Source organism: Ranitomeya imitator, chromosome 1 (assembly GCF_032444005.1).
Source record: "Ranitomeya imitator isolate aRanImi1 chromosome 1, aRanImi1.pri, whole genome shotgun sequence".
Classification (NCBI taxonomy): Eukaryota; Metazoa; Chordata; class Amphibia; order Anura; family Dendrobatidae; genus Ranitomeya; species Ranitomeya imitator.
Window position 1 is genome coordinate 659634193 of NC_091282.1, and position 24273 is coordinate 659658465.

Genomic DNA, 24273 nt, shown 5'->3' on the forward strand with positions numbered 1-24273 from the left:
TGTGGTGGCTCTTGAAGCAATGACTCCAGCAGGAGTCCACTCCTTGTGAATCTCCCCAAATTTTGGAATGGCCTTTTCTTAACAAGCTTTCAAGGCTGCTGTTATCCCGATTGCTTGTGCACCTTTTTCTACCACACTTTTTCCTTCCACTCAACCTTCCACTAATATGCTTTGGCACAACACTCTGAACAGCCAGCTAATTTAGCAATGACCTTTAGTGGCTTACCCTCCTTGTGGAGTGTGTCAATGCCTTCTGCACATCTGTCAAGTCAGCAGTCTTTCCCATGATTGTGGAGCCTACTGAAACAGACTAAGGGACCTTTGTAAATGCTTAGGAAGCCTTTGCAGGTGTTTTTTGTTCATTCTAATGTACCGAGATAATGACTTTTGAGTTTTCATTGGCTGTAAGCCATACTAATCAACATTAACAGAAATAAACACTTGAAAGAGATCACTCTCTTTGGGATGAATTTTTTCAGCAGTCTATAACCTGTAGGCCCATATTAATAGTTTAGACAGGTCAAATGTGGTAACATAGTAACATAGTTAGTAAGGCCGAAAAAAGACATTTGTCCATCCAGTTCAGCCTATATTCCATCATAATAAATACCCAGATCTACGTCCTTCTACAGAACCTAATAATTGTATGATACAATATTGTTCTGCTCCAGGAAGACATCCAGGCCTCTCTTGAACCCCTCGACTGAGTTCGCCATCACCACCTCCTCAGGCAAGCAATTCCAGATTCTCACTGCCCTAACAGTAAAGAATCCTCTTCTATGTTGGTGGAAAAACCTTCTCTCCTCCAGACGCAAAGAATGCCCCCTTGTGCCCGTCACCTTCCTTGGTATAAACAGATCCTCAGCGAGATATTTGTATTGTCCCCTTATATACTTATACATGGTTATTAGATCGCCCCTCAGTCGTCTTTTTTCTAGACTAAATAATCCTAATTTCGCTAATCTATCTGGGTATTGTAGTTCTCCCATCCCCTTTATTAATTTTGTTGCCCTCCTTTGTACTCTCTCTAGTTCCATTATATCCTTCCTGAGCACCGGTGCCCAAAACTGGACACAGTACTCCATGTGCGGTCTAACTAGGGATTTGTACAGAGGCAGTATAATGCTCTCATCATGTGTATCCAGACCTCTTTTAATGCACCCCATGATCCTGTTTGCCTTGGCAGCTGCTGCCTGGCACTGGCTGCTCCAGGTAAGTTTATCATTAACTAGGATCCCCAAGTCCTTCTCCCTGTCAGATTTACCCAGTGGTTTCCCGTTCAGTGTGTAATGGTGATATTGATTCCCTCTTCCCATGTGTATAACCTTACATTTATCATTGTTAAACCTCATCTGCCACCTTTCAGCCCAAGTTTCCAACTTATCCAGATCCATCTGTAGCAGAATACTATCTTCTCTTGTATTAACTGCTTTACATAGTTTTGTATCATCTGCAAATATCGATATTTTACTGTGTAAACCTTCTACCAGATCATTAATGAATATGTTGAAGAGAACAGGTCCCAATACTGACCCCTGCGGTACCCCACTGGTCACAGCGACCCAGTTAGAGACTATACCATTTATAACCACCCTCTGCTTTCTATCACTAAGCCAGTTACTAACCCATTTACACACATTTTCCCCCAGACCAAGCATTCTCATTTTGTGTACCAACCTCTTGTGCGGCACGGTATCAAACGCTTTGGAAAAATCGAGATATACCACGTCCAATGACTCACCGTGGTCCAGTCTATAGCTTACCTCTTCATAAAAACTGATTAGATTGGTTTGACAGGAGCGATTTCTCATAAACCCATGCTGATATGGAGTTAAACAGTTATTCTCATTGAGATAATCCAGAATAACATCCCTCAGAAACCCTTCAAATATTTTACCAACAATAGAGGTTAGACTTACTGGCCTATAATTTCCAGGTTCACTTTTAGAGCCCTTTTTGAATATTGGCACCACATTTGCTATGCGCCAGTCCTGCGGAACAGACCCTGTCGCTATAGAGTCACTAAAAATAAGAAATAATGGTTTATCTATTACATTAATTAGTTCTCTTAGTACTCGTGGGTGTATGCCATCCGGACCCGGAGATTTATCTATTTTAATCTTATTTAGCCGGTTTCGCACCTCTTCTTGGGTTAGATTGGTGACCCTTAATATAGGGTTTTCATTGTTTCTTGGGATTTCACCTAGCATTTCATTTTCCACCGTGAATACCGTGGAGAAGAAGGTGTTTAATATGTTAGCTTTTTCCTCGTCATCTACAACCATTCTTTCCTCACTATTTTTTAAGGGGCCTACATTTTCAGTTTTTATTCTTTTACTATTGATATAGTTGAAGAACAGTTTGGGATTAGTTTTACTCTCCTTAGCAATGTGCTTCTCTGTTTCCTTTTTGGCAGCTTTAATTAGTTTTTTAGATAAAGTATTTTTCTCCCTATAGTTTTTTAGAGCTTCAATGGTGCCATCCTGCTTTAGTAGTGCAAATGCTTTCTTTTTACTGTTAATTGCCTGTCTTACTTCTTTGTTTAGCCACATTGGGTTTTTCCTATTTCTAGTCCTTTTATTCCCACAAGGTATAAACCGCTTACACTGCCTATTTAGGATGTTCTTAAACATTTCCCATTTATTATCTGTATTCTCATTTCTGAGGATATTGTCCCAGTCTACCAGATTAAGGGCATCTCTAAGCTGTTCAAACTGTGCCTTCCGAAAGTTCAATGTTTTTGTGACTCCCTGACAAGTCCCCCTAGTGAAAGACAGGTGAAACTGCACAATATTGTGGTCGCTATTTCCTAAATGCCCAACCACCTGCAGATTTGTTATTCTGTCAGGTCTATTAGATAGTATTAGGTCTAAAAGTGCTGCTCCTCTGGTTGGATTCTGCACCAATTGTGAAAGATAATTTTTCTTGGTTATTAGCAGAAACCTGTTGCCTTTATGGGTTTCACAGGTTTCTGTTTCCCAGTTAATATCCGGGTAGTTAAAGTCCCCCATAACCAGGACCTCATTATGGGTTGCAGCTTCATCTATCTGCTTTAGAAGTAGACTTTCCATGCTTTCTGTTATATTTGGGGGTTTGTAACAGACCCCAATGAGAATTTTGTTACCATTTTTCCCTCCATGAATTTCAACCCATATGGACTCGACATCCTCATTCCCTTCGCTAATATCCTCCCTTAAAGTGGACTTTAGACAAGACTTTACATAGAGACAAACCCCTCCTCCTCTCCGATTTTTACGATCCTTTCTAAACAGACTGTAACCCTGTAAGTTAACTGCCCAGTCATAGCTTTCATCTAACCATGTCTCGGTTATTCCCACTATGTCAAAGTTACCTGTAGATATTTCTGCTTCTAGTTCTTCCATCTTGTTTGTCAGGCTTCTGGCGTTTGCAAGCATGCAGTTTAGAGGATTTTGTTTTGTTCCAATCTCCTCACTGTGGATTGTTTTAGAAATGTTCTTACCTCCCTTCTGAGTATGTTTTCCTGGGTCGTCTTTGTTCGAGTCTAATGTTTTTCTTCCCGTCCCCTCTTCTTCTAGTTTAACGCCCTCCTGATGAGTGTAGCGAGTCTTCTGGCGAATGTGTGTTTCCCAGGTGGTGACAGATTCTATTTAAAGTTCCCTGGACTATTTAGAAGAAGAGCAAAGTTTGGGTGTTTTTGGAGAAAGGGCTCAGTTCTTTTCCCATCCTCTTGGTTACTAGGTGGAGAGACCCGCTTCCCAGAGGAACAACATTATTTGAGAGCAGTAATGAGTCAAAGGGGATCCTTGTGTCCAGGGTTGCAAAACTCACACAATGATGGCTGAGGTTCAGCATAATCCCCTTCTTACTTTTCAAGGCACTACAATTACTCTAGATTTCTTGCTTTTTGGAAAAAAAATATCAGAAATGGAGAATTTTAAGATACCCGGGAGAGCTGCAGCCTAAGTACGTATATGGAAAATGATAGGCCAGGGAGCCGGGTATTCCCAGTACTATTATTAGTCACATCCCTGATCTCTGCCCCGTGCCGTCACTGGGATATTTCTGTAGCTTCTGCTGGACATAAGAAGAAAAGATGTCACATGAGTCTCATGAGATGGACCTGAGTGTCAGCACCAAGGACAGAGGACACACGCCCTGCATGGTGGAGGTGTCATCACTAGGTGCCAACATAACAACCTACCCCTCCCGGAATCCAGAAAGCCCCTATCTGCGGCCATATTACATTGTAATCAGACATGAGACCACACAACTTATATTACAGTACAGGATCATCATCTATTACTGCTGACAACCAGCCTGTATACCTTGTGTGAGAGGTGTCAGCCCCGCCCCTGGTGATGACATCACTAATATATACAGTGGGGAAAAAAGTATTTAGTCAGCCACCAATTGTGAAAGTTCTCCCACTTAAAAAGATGAGGCCTGTAATTGACATCATAGGTAGACCACAACTATGAGTCAAAATGAGAATAGAAATCCAGAATATCACCTTGTCTGATTTGGCAAGATGTATTTTCCAAATTATGGTGGAAAATAAGTATTTGGTCGTTAACAAAGTTCATCTCCATATTTTGTTATATATCCTTTGTTGGCAATGACAGAGGTCAAACGTTTTCTGTAAGTCTTCACAAGGTTGGCACACACTGTTGGTGGTATGTTGGCCCATTCCTCCATGCAGATCTCCTCTAGAGCAGTGATGTTTTGGGCCTGTCGCTGGGCAACCCGGACTTTCAACTCCCTCAAAGGTTTTCTATGGGGTTGAGATCTTCAGACTGGCTAGACCACTCCAGGACCTTCATATGCTTCTTACAAAGCCACTTTTTCATTGCCCTGGCAGTGTGATTGGAATCATTATCATGCTGAAAGACCCATCCACATTTCATCTTCAATGCCCTTGCTGATAGGAGTTTTGCACTCAAAATCTCACGATACATGGCCCCATTCATTCTTTCATGTACATGGATCAGTCCAGGTCCCTTTGCAGAGAAACAGCCCCAAAGCATGATGTTGCCCATCCCCATGCTTCACAGTAGGAATGATGTTCTTTGGATGCAACTCTGCATTCTCTCTCCTCCAAACACGACAAGTTTTGTTTCTATCAAACAGTTCTACTTTGGTTTCATCGGACCATATAACATTCTCCCAATACTCTTCTGGATAATCCAAATGATCCAAATGCTCTCTAGCAAACTTCAGACAGTCCGGGACATGTACTGGCTTAAGCAAGGGGACACGTCTGGCACTGAAGGATCTGAGTCCCTGGCGGCGTAGTGTGTTACTGATGGTAGCCTTTGTTACAGTGGTCCCAGCTCTATGCAGGTCATTCATTAGGTCCCCCATGTGGTTCTTTGATTTTTGCTCACCGTTCTTATGATCATTTTGACCCCACGGGGTGAGTTCTTGCATGGAGCCCCAGATCGAGGGAGATTATCAGTGGTCTTGTATGTCTTCCATTTTCTTATTATTGCTCCCACAGTTGATTTCAAAACACCAAGCTGCTTGCCTACTGCAGATTCAGTCTTCCCAGCCTGGTTAAGGCTACAATTTTGTTTCTGGTGTCCTTCGACCGCTCTTTGGTCTTAACCATAGTGGAGTCTGGAGTGCGACTGTTTGAGGTTGTGGACAAGTGTCCTTTATACTGATAACAGGTGCCATTACAACAGGTGCCATTTCTACAGGTAATGAGTGGAGGACAGAGGAGCCTCTTAAAGAAGTTACAGGTCTTTGAGAGCCAGAAATCTTTTTTTAGGTGACCAAATACTTATTTTCTACCATAGTCTGCAAAGTAAATCTTGCCAAATCAGACAAGGTGATTTTCTGGATTTCTTTTCTCATTTTGACTCTCATAGTTGTGGTCTACCAATGATGTCAATTACAAGCTTCTCTAATCTTTTTAAGTGGGAGAACTTGCACAATTGGTAGCTGACTAAATACTTTTTTTCCCCACTGTATACTATTCCTCCATGTTGCATGATGCATATATAGATGCCTCTCTCTTCTGTATGCAGCGCACAGCTGATAGATTTCTTCTTTATGGCATTCCAGTGCGTATTTGCTCCTCATTATGCCTCGCGCCTCCTCTACCCTCCTTTTTTCAAGGTCACCGGCTGGTGCTGATTTGCTGCAATTGAGTTTTGAAAAGTAGAATTAATTAGACTGGGGGAATTGTCAGCAGGTGAATTGGTCATTAAGCCGCAGAGAAAGGTGCACGACCATAAGGATGTAGTAACACGGCACAATGTGCAATGAAGCACAACAACCAGTGCTGGCAAATAAATATATGATTGCTGTAGGTTACAAGAAATCTGTATCTCATATTTTGTTGATATCACAATCTTGAATGACACGAAGTCTTGAGCCTCTGCAATATCACAAGCTGGAGTTGTAGAAACCCACAGCCACAAAGGTGTTTGATCAACCTCCAAAGTCTTTGAGGTCTCCATCTAAGCCTGATCTGTGCTCCAGGCCACGTGACCTGGCAGTGCTAACCCAATGAGCGCCTGCGAGTAACATGGGACATCTGGTGAGGAGAAATGAGAGCTGAAATGTTGGTCCTCAGTGTGGGCACAGAGGCAGAAATACAACACATAAGCATTTAAGATAATTAAGCTAAGTATGTAAAAGCTGAGCGGGTGGCACTGAGCGACAGCTGCTCCTCGTGGCAAGAAACCGACAACCAGGGAGGACGGGATGAAAAGGAATGTATATTATACATGTGTGGAAGGTGTACAAGTGATTACTGCAGAGACGTCACCAACCAATTATCGACAGGACGTACACGTCTTATACATAGTCTCACCTGGAGAAGAGACACCGTATGGCACCAATGTGCTGTCATCTAATGTATAGTCTGTATGGGGCCGTATTATAGTAGTTATATTCTTGGACTTAGGAGCAGGACTATAGTTGTTATATTCTTGTACTTAGGAGCAGTATTATAGTAGATATATTCTTGTACATAGGAAGCAGTATTATATTAGTTATATTGTTGTACATGGCAGTATTATAGTAGTTAAATTCTTGTACATGGGACAATATTATAGTAGTTATATTCTTGTACATAGGGACAGTATTATAGTAGTTATATTCTTGTACATAGGGAGCAGTATTATAGTAGGTATATTCTTGTACATAGGAGCAGTATTATAGTAGTTATATTCTTGTACATTGGAGCAGTATTATAGTAGTTATATTCTTGTACATAGGGGCAGTATTATAGTAGTTATATTCTTTTACATAGGGAGCAGTATTATAGTAGGTATATTCTTGTACATAGGAGCAGTATTATAGTAGTTATATTCTTGTACATTGGAGCAGTATTATAGTAGTTATATTCTTGTACATGGGGCAGTATTTTAGTAGTTATATTCTTGTACATGGGGCAGTATTATAGTAGTTAGATTCTTATACATAGGGGCAGTATTATAGTAGTTAGATTCTTATACATAGGGGCAGTATTAAAGTAGTTATATTCTTGTACATAGTGGCAGTATTATAGTAGCTATAGTCTTGTACATAGGGGCAGTATTATAGTAGTTATATTCTTGTACAAAGGACAGTATTATAGTAGTTATATCCTTGTACATAGGAGCAGTATTATAGTAGTTATATCCTTGTACATAGGAGCAGTATTATAGTAGTTATATTCTTTCACATAGGGAGCAGTATTATAGTAGTTATATTCTTGTACATAGGAGCAGTATTATAGTAGTTATATTCTTGAACATGGGGCAGTATTATGTTAGTTAAATTCTTGTATATATGAAGCAGTATTATAGCAGTAGGAGTTACCAGTGGTGACTTTGGTCAGTTTGTCTTTCTGTACTATATGATTAGTGGTCGGATGTGTCTAGGATAGAACTCTGGACCTCTTGTAATCAGTCATTTGTAATTTTGGCTCCCATGTTGATCTGGAAACACTTACATCTGATTGTATAATTTTACAATCCACCAATAAAATGACAGGGAGTACAATTAGGTGATACATTTCGGGGATATTAAAACATGAATGGAGACTTATGTTCTTGTTTCGATGAGATGCTGAATTCAAGGTCCGCAGATCCATTGCCTTTTAGTAACCCTCTCCCTGCCATGTGCCAGTGGTAAATGATCTGCATTGCGGATTCTGTTAGCATCGGATTGGGGAGGGACTAGAGCGCAAAGCTTTATCCCATGTACAGATGAGCATTAAAAAATAGGAATTGTATTGCAAGCGATTGCCTGATAACATGATTTTGGTTATTGCTGCTTTAGCTGCAGAATTGCACTGTAACACGTTGTAAATTGAGGATGAATCATAATATTGCAGCGCAATTCCCCAATATAATATTCACAGAAATGCTTTTGGGCAGCTGAAGTTTGGGTAAGATTGCACTGGAAACATCCCATCCTTGTCTTCTGCTGAGAATATCCTCCTAACTTCTCATAATCACCTTCACCTCTTCACTTCTGCCACCTTTTACGCTAATTAATCCTCATAATAGGATTACATGTGGCTCCATTATGAGAGTTGGATTCTTCAGGACACAAGCCGCGTGAATCTTCCATTATTAAATGAGGATTTCCAATTAATCTACTCAGCGTCGTCTCCGGGGGCAGCCGAGCGTTACTCACAATAATGAATCCCTCGCGCTTATTACTATTAATATATAGGCCTCTGCGGCTGGAGAATTGCCTGTAATTGCCCTCAGAACAAAGCGATTCCCCTCAATTCGCTCTGCAGTCAAGTGACCGATTACCAACATAATGCGATCCCCATCGCTTGATGTCTTAAAGGGATCTTCTACGTTTATTTGAAGCAAAAGTCGCTAAATGAACAATTTTTGCTTTTTCTTAAAGGGGCAGTCTACTTGTAAGAATAGAGACCTCACTTCACACTAATTAGGTATATTGACACTGGAAGTGGTGTAGTATCTCTTCAGTTAAACTGCCATGGCACACAAGAGGTTAATGCTCAGTACTTATAACATGGAGGCCGCAGGCAGCACTTTTGTGCTCAAGCGGCACTGCTGAATATTTATAGACTTAGGTATTGATCATAAATTATAATGGTGATGGGTCAGCAAGACTAGAAAGTATCCTCAGGCCATCATTTACCGTATATGTATCCAGGAATGAGCAATCGCAGAGCAGAACACTGTAGATATTGCTTAAAGGATCCCACCAAAGTCATTCTCATACACAGCAGTATTATAATCCAGAGATTATTCTCATACACAGCAGTATTATCATCCAGAGATTATTCATATGCACAGCAGTATAATCATCCAGAGATTATTCTCATACACTGCAGTATTATCATCCAGAGATTATTCTCATACACTGCAGTATTATCATCCAGAGATTATTCTCATACACAGCAGTATTATCATCCAGAGATTATTCTCATACACTGCAGTATTATCATCCAGAGATTATTCTCATACACTGCAGTATTATCATCCAGAGGTTATTCTCATACACTGCAGTATTATCATCCAGAGATTATTCATATGCACAGCAGTATAATCATCCAGAGATTATTCTCATACACTGCAGTATTATCATCCAGAGATTATTCTCATACACTGCAGTATTATCATCCAGAGATTATTCTCATACACAGCAGTATTATCATCCAGAGATTATTCTCATACACTGCAGTATTATCATCCAGAGATTATTCTCATACACTGCAGTATTATCATCCAGAGGTTATTCTCATACACTGCAGTATTATCATCCAGAGATTATTCTCATACACTGCAGTATTATCATCCAGAGATTATTCTCATACACTGCAGTATTATCATCCAGAGATTATTCTCATACACTGCAGTATTATCATCCAGAGATTATTCTCATACACAGCAGTATTATCATCCAGAGGTTATTCTCATACACTGCACTATTATCATCCAGAGATTATTCTTATGCACAGCAGTATTATCATCCAGAGATTATTCTCATACACAGCAGTATTATCATCCAGAGGTTATTCTCATACACTGCACTATTATCATCCAGAGATTATTCTCATACACAGCAGTATTATCATCCAGAGATTATTCTCATACACAGCAGTATTATCATCCAGAGGTTATTCTCATACACTGCACTATTATCATCCAGAGATAATTCTCATACACAGCAGTATTATCATCCAGAGATTATTCTCATACACAGCAGTATTATCATCATTCAGAGATTTTTCTCATACACATCAGTATTATCATCCAGAGATTATTCTCATCCAGAGGTTATTCTCATACACAGCAGTATCATCATCCAGATATTATTCTCATACACAGAAGTATTATCATCCAGAGATTATTCTCATACACAGAAGTATTATCATCCAGAGATTATTCTCATACACAGCAGTATTATCATCCAGAGATTATTCTCATACACAGCAGTATTATCATCCAGAGATTATTCTCATACACAGCAGTATTATAATCCAGAGATTATTCTCATACACAGCAGTATTATCATCCAGAGATTATTCTTATACACAGCAGTATTATCATCCAGAGGTTATTCTCATATACACAGCAGTATTGTCATCCAGAGGTTATTCTCATACACAGCAGTATTATCATCCAGAGATTATTCTCATACACAGCAGTATTATCATCCAGAGATTATTCTCATACACAGCAGTATTATCATCCAGAGATTATTCTCATACACAGCAGTATTATCATCCAGAGATTATTCTCATACACAGCAGTATTATCATCCAGAGATTATTCTTATACACAGCAGTATTATCATCCAGAGGTTATTCTCATATACACAGCAGTATTATCATCCAGAGGTTATTCTCATACACAGCAGTATTATCATCCAGAGATTATTCTCATACACAGCAGTATTATCATCCAGAGGTTATTCTCATACACTGCACTATTATCATCCAGAGATTATTCTCATACACAGCAGTATTATCATCCAGAGATTATTCTCATACACAGCAGTATTATCATCCAGAGGTTATTCTCATACACTGCACTATTATCATCCAGAGATTATTCTCATACACAGCAGTATTATCATCCAGAGATTATTCTCATACACAGCAGTATTATCATCATTCAGAGATTTTTCTCATACACATCAGTATTATCATCCAGAGATTATTCTCATCCAGAGGTTATTCTCATACACAGCAGTATCATCATCCAGATATTATTCTCATACACAGAAGTATTATCATCCAGATATTATTCTCATACACAGAAGTATTATCATCCAGAGATTATTCTCATACACAGCAGTATTATCATCCAGAGATTATTCTCATACACAGCAGTATTATCATCCAGAGATTATTCTCATACACAGCAGTATTATCATCCAGAGATTATTCTCATACACAGCAGTATTATCATCCAGAGATTATTCTTATACACAGCAGTATTATCATCCAGAGGTTATTCTCATATACACAGCAGTATTATCATCCAGAGGTTATTCTCATACACAGCAGTATTATCATCCAGAGATTATTCTCATACACAACAGTATTATCATCATCCAGATATTATTCTCTTACACAGCAGTATTATCATCCAGAGGTTATTCTCATACACAGCAGTATTATCATCCAGAGATTATTCTCATACACAGCAGTATTATAATCCAGAGATTCTTCTTATACACAGCAGTATTATCATCCAGAGATTATTCTCATACACAGCAGTATAATCATCCAGAGATTATTCTCATACACTGCAGTATTATCATCCAGAGATTATTCTCATACACTGCAGTATTATCATCCAGAGATTATTCTCATACACTGCAGTATTATCATCCAGAGATTATTCTCATACACTGCAGTATTATCATCCAGAGATTATTCTCATACACTGCAGTATTATCATCCAGAGATTATTCTCATACACAGCAGTATTATCATCCAGAGATTATTCTTATACACTGCAGTATTATCATCCAGAGATTATTCTCATACACAGCAGTATTATCATCCAGAGATTATTCTTATACACAGCAGTATTATCATCCAGAGATTATTCATATACACAGCAGTATTATCATCCAGAGATTATTCTCATACACAGCAGTATTATCATCCAGAGATTATTCTTATACACAGCAGTATTATCATCCAGAGATTATTCTCATACACAGCAGTATTATCATCCAGAGATTATTCATATACACAGCAGTATTATCATCATTCAGAGGTTATTCTCATACACAGCAGTATTATCATCCAGGGATTATTCTTATACACAGCAGTATTATCATCATCCAGATATTATTCTCATACACAGAAGTATTATCATCCAGAGATTATTCTCATACACAGCAGTATTATCATCCAGAGATTATTCTCACACTGCAGTATTATCATCCAGAGATTATTCTCATACACAGCAGTATTATCATCCAGAGATTATTCTCATACACTGCACTATTATCATCCAGAGATTATTCTTATGCACAGCAGTATTATCATCCAGAGATTATTCTCATACACAGCAGTATTATCATCCAGAGGTTATTCTCATACACTGCACTATTATCATCCAGAGATTATTCTTATGCACAGCAGTATTATCATCCAGAGATTATTCTCATACACAGCAGTATTATCATCCAGAGATTATTCTCATACACAGCAGTATTATCATCATTCAGAGATTTTTCTCATACACATCAGTATTATCATCCAGAGATTATTCTCATCCAGAGGTTATTCTCATACACAGCAGTATCATCATCCAGATATTATTCTCATACACAGAAGTATTATCATCCAGATATTATTCTCATACACAGAAGTATTATCATCCAGAGATTATTCTCATACACAGCAGTATTATCATCCAGAGATTATTCTCATACACAGCAGTATTATCATCCAGAGATTATTCTCATACACAGCAGTATTATCATCCAGAGATTATTCTCATACACAGCAGTATTATCATCCAGAGATTATTCTCATACACAGCAGTATTATCATCCAGAGATTATTCTTATACACAGCAGTATTATCATCCAGAGATTATTCTCATACACAGCAGTATTATCATCCAGAGATTATTCATATACACAGCAGTATTATCATCATTCAGAGGTTATTCTCATACACAGCAGTATTATCATCCAGAGATTATTCTTATACACAGCAGTATTATCATCATCCAGATATTATTCTCATACACAGAAGTATTATCATCCAGAGATTATTCTCATACACAGCAGTATTATCATCCAGAGATTATTCTCACACTGCAGTATTATCATCCAGAGATTATTCTTATGCACAGCAGTATTATCATCCAGAGATTATTCTCATACACAGCAGTATTATCATCCAGAGATTATTCTCATACACAGCAGTATTATCATCATTCAGAGATTTTTCTCATACACATCAGTATTATCATCCAGAGATTATTCTCATCCAGAGGTTATTCTCATACACAGCAGTATCATCATCCAGATATTATTCTCATACACAGAAGTATTATCATCCAGATATTATTCTCATACACAGAAGTATTATCATCCAGAGATTATTCTCATACACAGCAGTATTATCATCCAGAGATTATTCTCATACACAGCAGTATTATCATCCAGAGATTATTCTCATACACAGCAGTATTATCATCCAGAGATTATTCTCATACACAGCAGTATTATTATCCAGAGATTATTCATATACACAGCAGTATTATCATCATTCAGAGGTTATTCTCATACACAGCAGTATTGTCATCCAGAGATTATTCTTATACACAGCAGTATTATCATCATCCAGATATTATTCTCATACACAGCAGTATTATCATCCAGAGATTATTCTCATACACAGCAGAATTATCATCATCCAGATATTATTCTCATACACAGCAGTATTATCATCATCCAGATATTATTCTCTTACACAGCAGTATTATCATCCAGAGGTTATTCTCATACACAGCGCAGAGGTTATTCTCATACACATAATAATCTCTGGGTGATAATACTGCTGTGTATGAGAATAATCTCTGGATGATGATAATACTGCTCATACACTGAGAATAATCTCTGGATGATAATACTGCTGTGTATGAGAATAATCTCTGGATTATAATACTGCATACAGAGATTATCATCCAGAGCAGTATTATCATCCAGAGGTTATTCTCAAACACAGCAGTATTATCATCCAGAGATTATTCTCATTCACAGCAGTATTATCATCCAGAGGTTATTCTCATACACTGCAGTATTATCCATAGGTTATTCTCATACACAGCAGTTTTATCCAGAGATTATTCTCATACACAGCAGTATTATCATCCAGAGGTTATTCTCATACACAGCAGTATTATCATCCAGAGGTTATTCTCATACACTGCAGTATTATCATCCAGAGGTTATTCTCATACACAGCAGTATTATCATCCAGAGATTATTCTCATACACAGCAGTATTATCATCCAGAGATTATTCTCATACACTGCAGTATTATCATCCAGAGATTATTCTCATACACAGCAGTATTATCATCCAGAGATTATTCTCATACACAGCAGTATTATCATCCAGAGATTATTCTCATACAGTGCAGTATTATCATCCAGAGATTATTATCATACACAGCAGTATTATCATCCAGAGATTATTCTCATACTGCAGTAATATCATCCAGAGATTATTCTCATACACTGCAGTATTATCATCCAGAGATTATTCTCATACACTGCAGTATTATCATCCAGAGATTATTCTCATACACAGCAGTATTATCATCCAGAGGTTATTCTCATACACAGCAGTATTATCATCCAGAGGGTATTCTCATACACAGCAGTATTATCATCCAGAGGTTATTCTCATACACAGCAGTATTATCATCCAGAGATTATTCTCATACACAGTAGTATTATCATCCAGAGATTATTCTCATACTGCAGTAATATCATCCAGAGATTATTCTCATACACTGCAGTATTATCATCCAGAGATTATTATCATACACAGCAGTATTATCATCCAGAGATTATTCTCATACACAGCAGTGTCACCATCTTCCTCTTTATTCCTGAGCTTCAGGCTCATGGCGTAAAAAATATACTTTCAGGATGACATATGTGCTCAATTCTGTCAAAATAACAGATATTTACAGCTTCTGCACCAGGGACCCTCACAAACAAAATATTTGCAGGCACACCACGGCTGGGGCACAAAGAGTTCTGTAATCCAGCTCCAGGAAAAAGGGAAAATTCTGATGTATTAACCCCTTTACCCCCAAGGGTGGTTTGCACGTTAATGACCGGGCCAATTTTTACAATTCTGACCACTGTCCCTTTATGAGGTTATAACTCTGGAATGCTTCAACGGATCCCAGTGATTCTGACATTGTTTTCTCGTGACATATTGTACTTCATGATAGTGGTAAAAATTATTTGATAGTACATGCGTTTATTTGTGAAAAAAACGGAAATTTGGCGAAAATTATGAAAATTTTGCAATTTTCCAACTTTGAATTTTTATGCAATTAAATCACAGAGATATGTCACACAAAATACTTAAAAAGCAACATTTCCCACATGTCTACTTTACATCAGCACAATTTTGGAACCAAAATTTTTTTTTGTTAGGGAGTTATAAGGATTAAAAGTTGACCAGCAATTTCTCATTTTTACAACACCATTTTTTTTTAGGGACCACATCTCATTTGAAGTCATTTTTAGGGGTCTATATGATAGAAAAATAGACCCCAAGTGTGACACCATTCTAAAAACTGCACCCCTCAAGGTGCTCAAAACCACATTCAAGAATTTATTAACCCTTCTGGTGCTTCACAGGAATTTTTGGAATGTTTAAATAAAAATGAACATTTAACTTTTTTTCACAAAAAATTTACTTCAGCTCCAATTTGTTTTATTTTACCAAGGGTAACAGGAGAAAATGGACCCCAAAAGTTGTTGTACAATTTGTCCTGAGTACACAGATACCCCATATGTGGGGCTAAACCACTGTTTGGGCGCATGGGAGAGCTCGGAAGGGAAGGAGCGCCGTTTGACTTTTCAATGCAAAATTGACAGGAATTGAGATGGGACGCCATGTTGCGTTTGGAGAGCCACTGATGTGCCTAAACATTGAAACCCCCCACAAGTGACACCATTTTGGAAAGTAGACCCCCTAAGGAACTTGTCTAGATGTGTTTTGAGCGCTTTGACCCACCAAGGGCTTCACAGAAGTTTATAATGTAGAGCCGTAAAAATAAAACAAATTTTTTCCCACAAAAATTATTTTTTAGCCCCCAGTTTTGTATTTTCCCGAGGGTAACGGGAGAAATTGGACCCCAAAATTTGTTGTCCAATTTGTCCTGAGTGCGCTGATACCCCATATGTGGGGGGGGGGGACCACCGTTTGGGCGCATGGGAGGGCTCGGAAGGGAAGGAGCTCCATTTGGAATGCAGACTTCGATGGAATGGTCTGCAGGTGTCACATTGCGTTTGCAGAGCCCCTAATGTACCTAAACAGTAGAAATCCCCCACAAGTGACACCATTTTGGAAACTAGACCCCCTAAGGAACTTATCTAGATGTGTTGTGAGAGCTTTGAACCCCCAAGTGTTTCACTACAGTTTGTAACGCAGAGCCGTGAAAATAAAAAAAAAACTTTCCCCCCAAAATTATTTTTTAGCCCCCAGTTTTGTATTTTCCCGAGGGTAAGAGGAGAAATTTGATGCCAAAAGTTGTTGTCCAATTTGTCCTGAGTACGCTGATACCCCATATGTGGGGGGGGGGAACCACCGTTTGGGCACATGGGAGGGCTCGGAAGGGAAAGAGTGCCATTTGGAATGCAGACATAGATGGAATGGTCTGCAGGCGTCACATTGCGTTTGCAGAGCCCCTAATGTACCTAAACAGTAGAAACCCCCCACAAGTGACCCCATATTGGAAACTAGACCCCCCAGGGAACTTATCTAGATGTGTTGTGAGAACTTTGAACCACCAAGTGTTTCACTACAGTTTATAACGCAGAGCCGTGAAAATAAATATTTTTTTTTCCCACAAAAATTATTTTTTAGCCCCCAGTTTTGCATTTTCCCAAGGGTAACAGGAGAAACTGGACCGCAAAAGTTGTTGTCCTATTTGTCCTGAGTACGCTGATACTGCATATGTTGGGATAAACCCCTGTTTGGGCGCACGGGAGAGCTCGGAAGGGAAGAAGCACTGTTTTACTTTTTCAACGCAGAATTGCCTGGAATTGAGATCGGACGCCGTGTCGCGTTTGGAGAGCCCCTGATGTGCCTAAACAGTGGAACCCCCCCCCCCCCCAATTATAACCGAAACCCTAATCCAAACACACCCCTAACCCTAATCCCAACAGTAACCCTAACCACACCTCTAACCCTGACACACCCCTAACCCTAATCCCAACCCTATTCCCAACCATAAATGTAATCTAAACCCTAACCGTAACTTTAGCCCCAACCCTAACCCTAACCCTAGCCCTAACCCTAGCCCTAATGGGAAAATGGAAATGAATACATTTTTTTAATTTTTCCCTAACTAAGGGGGTGATGAAGGGGGGTTTGATTTACTTTTATAGCGGGTTTTTTAGCGGATTTTTATGATTGGCAGCCGTCACACACTGAAAGACGCTTTTTATTGCAAAAAATATTTTTTGTGCTACCACATTTTGAGAGCTATAATTTTTCCATATTTTGGTCCACAGAGTCATGTGAGATCTTGTTTTTTGTGGGACGAGTTGACGTTTTTATTGGTAACATTTTCGGGCATGTGACATTTTTTGATCGCTTTTTATTCCGATTTTTGTGAGGCAGAATGACCAAAAACCAGCTATTCATGAATTTCTTTTGGAGGAGGCGTTTATACCGTTCCGCGTTTGGTAAAATTGATAAATCAGTTTTATTCTTCGGGTCAGTACGATTACAGCGACACCTCATTTATATAATTTTTTTATGTTTTGGCGCTTTTATACGATAAAAACTATTTTATAGAAAAAATAATTATTTTTGCATCGCTTTATTCTCAGGACTATAACTTTTTTATTTTTTTGCTGATGATGCTGTATGGTGGCTCGTTTTTTGCGGGACAAGATGTCGTTTTCAGTGGTACCATGGTTATTTATATCTGTCTTTTTGATCGCGTGTTATTCCACTTTTTGTTCGGCGGTATGATAATAAAGCGTTTTTTGCCTCGTGTTTTTTTTTTTTTTTTTTCTTACGGTGTTTACTGAAGGGGTTAACTAGTGGGCCAATTTTATAGGTCGGGCCGTTAAAGACGCGGCGATACTAAATATGTGTACTTTTATTGTTTTGTTTTTTTTTTATTTAGATAAAGAAATGTATTCATGGGAATAATATATATATATTTTTTTTTTTTTCATTATTTAGGAATATTTTTTTTTTTCATTTATTTTTACACACTTTGAAAAAAATTTTTTTTACTTTGTCCCAGGAGGGGACATCACAGATCGGTGATCTGACAGTTTGCACAGCACTCTGTCAGATCACCGATCTGACTTAGGCCATGTTCACACAGTGCGTTTTTTACTGCGGAACCGCAGCGGTATTGCCGCTGCGGTTCCGCAGCAGTTTTCCATGCAGGGTACATAACAATGTAACCCTATGGAAAACAGTCACTGCTGTGCACATGGTCCGTAATTTCGTTTAAAAAGCCGCGCAGAATAGCTGCGGCAAAAAAGAAGGAGCATGTCACTTCTTTTTCCTGAACCGCAGCGGTTCTGCACCCATAGACCTCCATTGTGAGGTCAAAATCGCAGTAAAACCCGCAGATCAAAAATATATCTGCGGGTTTTACTGCGATTTGATGTGCAGAACCGCTGCAGCAGGAAGTGCGGGGGAGCGGGCGGAAGTGCGTGGGCGGAGTGTGGCTGCCCCCCCGTGCTCCGATCCCGCCCCCCCCGTGCTCCGATGCCCCCCCCCCCCGTGCTCCGATGCCCCCCCCCCCAGTGCTCCGATGCCCCCCCGTGCCCTAATCTCCCCCCCTTATACTTACCCGGCGTCCCGGTGTCCGTCCGGCCGTCTTCTCCCTGGGCGCCGCCATCTTGCAAAATGGCGGGCGCATGCGCAGTGCGCCCGCCGAATCTGCCGGCCGGCAGATTCGCTCCAAAGTGCATTTTGATCACTGAGATATAACCTATCTCAGTGATCAAAATAAAAAAATAGTAAATGACACCCCCCCCCACTTTGTCACCCCCATTGGTAGGGACAATAAAAAAATTAAGAATTTTTTTTTTTTTTTTTTCACTAAGGTTAGAATAGGGGTAGGGTTAGGGTTAGGGGTAGGGTTAGGGGTAGGGGTAGGGTTAGGGGTAGGGGTAGGGTTAGGGTATTTTCAGCCATTTTAGCCCTAAAAAGCTTCCTAGGAAAAACACAGTCTCTGCATAGAAAACTGCATAAAAAAAGGATAAAAAAACGCATCAGAAAACGCATCAAAAAAGGACAAAAAAAGGACCAAAAAAAGGACCTGCGTTTTCTGCCAAGAGCTGCAGTTTTTTAAAAAAACTGTCCTGAAAAAAAAAGGATGGAAATCCTGAACGTGTGAACATACCCTTACAGTGCTGCAGGCTTCACAGTGCCTGCTCTGAGCAGCCTCTGTGAAGCCACCTCCTTCCTTGCAGGACCCGGATGACGCGGCCATCTTGGATCCGGGTCTGGAGCAGGGAGGGAGGTAGGAGACCCTCGCAGCAACGCGATCACATCTTAAGTGTGACTGCCAGGAAAAGCGGCGCTCCCGCTTTTCCTGGCAGTCACTTAAGGTTCAGCTTATGTGACACATTCCCCATACAAACGCTGCTAACCGCTTTTCTAGCAAACGAACTGAGTACATTGATTCCTTCCTTTTGGGTGTGTTCGTATACCAGTCATCACTTTACCAAAGATTCATATACAGGTTTTCTTGAAAAAGGCTTACAGGCCGAAACGTTGAAATAATTACCTGTGAATTGATGAATAGCATTGTTTTCTTCATCTCACTACGTATGCGGTGTTATATTTTTTTCCTCAAACGGATTTAACGTTATTTGAAACGTCGTTATTTGGAACGTCATTTACCACGTGATGGGAATTTCCTAATAAATTCACATGTAAATTACATTGACTTCAATTGTGTGCCGGAGTTTTTCTGTCGATACTACTATTTTTCTCCTGAGCACCTTACCTGAGGGCAGTGAGCACCTCATTTTTGTATAGATAAAAAAAACGCATGCGTCGCACAACGCAGCACAACGCATGTCCATGCGTCCCCCATGTTAAATATAGGGGCTCATGACGCATGCGTCGCCGCCGCATCGCCCGACGCAAACACGCAAAACGCTAATGTGAACGTAGCCTTAAAGATTTTTCTGTATTTTCATGACTATGAAAATTGTACATTCAAAATGAAGGCATCAAGACTATGAATTAACACATGTGGAATTATATACTTAACAAAAAAAAATGTGAAACAACTGAAAATATGTCTTATATTCTAGGTTCTTCAAAGTAGCCACCTTTTGCTTTGATGACTGCTTTGCACACTCCTGGCATTCTCTTGATGAGCTTCAAGAGGTAGTCACCGGGAATGGTCTTCCAACAATCTTGAAGGAGTTCCCAGAGATGCTTAGCACTTGTTGGCCCTTTGGCCTTCACTCTGCGGTCCAGCTCACCCCAAACCATCAGGTCGTATGGCGTAACACCCCATCACTCTCCTTCTTGGTCAAATAGCCCTTACACAGCCTGGAGGTGTGTTTGGGGTCATTGTCCTGTTGAAAAATAAATGATGGTCCAACTATACGCAAACCAGATGGAATAGCATGCTGCTGCAAGATGCTGTGGTAGCCATGCTGGTTCAGTATGCCTTAAATTTTTAATAAATCCCCAACAGTGTCACCAGCAAAGCACCCCCACACCATCACATATCCTCCTCCATGCTTCACGGTGGGAACCAGGCATGTAGAGTCCATCCGTTCACCTTTTCTGCGTCACACAAAGACATGGTGGTTGGAACCAAAGATCTCAAATTTGGACTCCTCAGACCAAAGCACAGATTTCCACTGGTCTATTGTCCATTCCATGTGTTCTTTAGCCCAAAAAAGTCTCTTCTGATTGTTGCCTGTCCTTAGCAGTGGTTTCCTAGAAGCTACTTTACCATGAAGGTCTGCTGCACAAAGTCTCCTCTTAACAGTTGTTGTAGAGATGTGTCTGCTGCTAGAACTCTGTGTGGCATTGACCTGGTCTCTAATCTGAGCTGCTGTTAACCTGCGATTTCTGAGGCTGGTGACTTGGATAAACTTATCCTCAGAAGCAGAGGTGACTCTTGGTCTTCCTTTCCTGGGGCGGTCCTCATGTGAGCCAGTTTCTTTGTAGCGCTTGATGGTTTTTGCCACTGCACTTGGGAACACTTTCAAAGTTTCCCCAATTTTTTGGACTGACTGACCTTCATTTCTTAAAGTAATGATGGCCACTCGTTTTTCTTTACTTATTTGCTTTTTTCTTGCCATAATACAAATTCTCACAGTCTATTCAGTAGGACTATCAGCTGTGCATCCACCAGACTTCTACACAACACAACTGATGGGCCCAACTACATTTATAAGGCAAGAAATCCCACTTATTAAACCTGAGAGGGCACACCTGTGAAGTGAAAACCATTCCCGGTGACTACCTCTTGAAGCTCATCAAGAGAATGCCAAGAGTGTGCAAAGCAGTCATCAAAGCAAAAGGTGGCCACTTTGAAGAACCTAGAATATAAGACCTATTTTCAGTTGTTTCACACTTTTTTGTTAAGTATATAATTCCACATGTGTTAATTCATAGTTTTGATGCCTTCAGTGTGAATTTACAATTTTCATAGTCATGAAAATACGGAAAAATCTTTAAATGAGAAGGTGTGTCCAAACTTTTGGTCTGTACTGTGTGTATATATATATATATATATATATTTTATTTATTTATTTCATTCCATGGAGATCCAAATGACAGAAAAATATATGTACCAGCGAATAACTCTGATCTCCTACTGCAGAGCACATCATCAGGGGAAAAATGGAGGAGAATGAGAATACCACTCCTGACTTATAGTATAACCATTATCTATTCCAGCTACGAGCCAACAGTGACCTCCCCTCATCAAACCCAGCCGCCATGAACAAGGAAAAGGGTGAGTAGTGTAGCAGATTTATTCTTTTACATAGGCAGTATTATAGTAGCTATATTCTTTTACATAGGGGCAGTATTATAGTAGTTATATTCTTGTACATAGGGACAGTATTATAGTAGTTATATTCTTGTACATACGGGCAGTATTATAGTAGTTATATTCATGTACATAGGGGCAGTATTATAGTAGTTATATTTTTTTACATAGGGGCAGTGTTATAGTAGTGATATTCTTGTACATAGGGGCAGTATTATAGTAGTTATATTCTTGTACATAGAGGCAGTATTATAGTAGTTATATTCTTGTACACAGGAGCAGTATTATAGTAGTTATATTCTTGTACATAGAGGCAGTATTATAGTAGTTATATTCTTGTACATAGGAGTATTATAGTAGTTATATTCTTGTACATAGGGGCAGTATTATAGTAGCTATATTATTGTACATAGGAGCAGTATTATAGTAGTTATATTCTTGTATATAGGGGCAGTATTATAGTAGTTATATTCTTGTACATAGGAGCAGTATTATAGTAGTTATATTCTTGTATATAGGGGCAGTATTATAGTAGTTATATTCTTGTACATAGGGGGCAGTATTATAGTAGTTATATTCTTGTACATACGGGGCAGTATTATAGTAGTTATATTGTACATAGGAGTATTATAGTAGTTATATTCTTGTACATAGGAGTATTATAGTAGTTATATTCTTGTACATAGGGGGCAGTATTATAGTAGTTATATTCTTGTACATACGGGGCAGTATTATAGTAGTTATATTGTACATAGGAGTATTATAGTAGTTATATTCTTGTACATAGGAGTATTATAGTAGTTATATTCTTGTACGTAGAGAGCAGTATTATAGTAGTTATATTCTTGTACATAGGGGCAGTATTATAGTAGTTATATTCTTGTACATAGGAGCAGTATTATAGTAGTTATATTCTTGTACGTAGAGAGCAGTATTATACTAGTTATATTCTTGTACATAGGGGCAGTATTATAGTAGTTATATTCTTGTACACAGGGGGCAGTATTACTATTATTATCTGATGTGTCTTCTCGGCAGACAAAGCTGGAAACTCAGAGAAGGTTGAGGAGGAAATAGACATTGATCTGAATGCTCCGGAAACAGAAAAAGCGGCGCTGGCTATTCAGAACAAATTTCGCCGTTTTCAGAAGAGGAAGCAAGACCCGAGCCCATGATTACATCACTGCCGTCCTTTTGTGTTGATTCTACACTTCCTTCTATAATGAACATGCCAGACAAAAAGTGGGGCATCATATCTACAGCCCCCCAACACTACCCACCCTTCCCTCACCCTTAATTTATTATGAATGCTTAAGACGGTGGCCACTGCAACCCTCGGATGGACCATCTGGTGGCCGCCGTGTACATACACTCCTCGGTATAGTCAGTCCAATAGACGAGAGACTTTTATACGATGTAAGAAGATGATGACTTTATGGCAGCGCTGTCATGGCAGCTGTGGTCTTGTGTTGAGGCATGTGTTCTGGGGTCCTCCCCTTATATCTAGGCATGTTCCCCGTATCTTAAACTGCACTTGTCATCTGAAATCGCCATGGACCAGACCAATAATCAGATACACTTAAAAATGTGCATCATATTTATTAATGTATTTGCCATTTTCGGGCCCTAGGAATGGGGGTTATCCCTTTCGTATGGCACCCAGTTCTTATCCTGATGTGCAGAGACCCCCAGTGCTGACTGCAGGAAGGTGCAGCAGCAGCTGCTCTGGCTCTGACTGTCTGGTCACTATTAAGTAACCCTCACTTGGTGTATCATTGTTAGGACTCAGCTGCCATCTGGTGGCCGTTCTTCAGAATGCACCTGCGGTAAATTTCCCATCGTTGAGCAAGAGTTCGCCCCATAATCTCCCCATCCTCGGCCCCCTCTCACACCTCCAGACCCAACTGTGGGTTCTCACATTTTTGAAATCTTTTAGCATGTTTAATTAATAAAATTATTTAAAACTAAAAGTTCTGTTTTTTTTTTTGTTTTTTTTTTAAAATTAAGCAAAAAAAGAGAAACATCCTGTAATGGTGTAACACTCTGCAGGGTAAATCCGAGGAGCGAGGGTCTGCAGAATA

The 24273-nt window shown here is 39.4% G+C and overlaps 1 protein-coding gene across 3 annotated transcripts in view; it reads left to right on the plus strand.

Moving 5' to 3' along the window:
- Nucleotides 1-24162, plus strand: part of PCP4L1 (Purkinje cell protein 4 like 1) — a 107698-nt gene extending 83536 nt beyond the window's left edge. For 2 of the 3 annotated variants that reach the window (XM_069728835.1, XM_069728834.1), the window contains exons 2-3: nt 22099-22156; nt 23231-23516. In XM_069728835.1, coding sequence (XP_069584936.1) covers nt 22099-22156; nt 23231-23367 — 195 coding nt within the window. In that variant the 3' untranslated portion in view covers nt 23368-23516. Of the gene's footprint in view, nt 1-22098; nt 22157-23230 lie in introns of all 3 variants that reach the window. The other variant, XM_069728836.1, reaches the window with a different exon arrangement.
- Nucleotides 24163-24273: the final 111 nt, after the last annotated feature.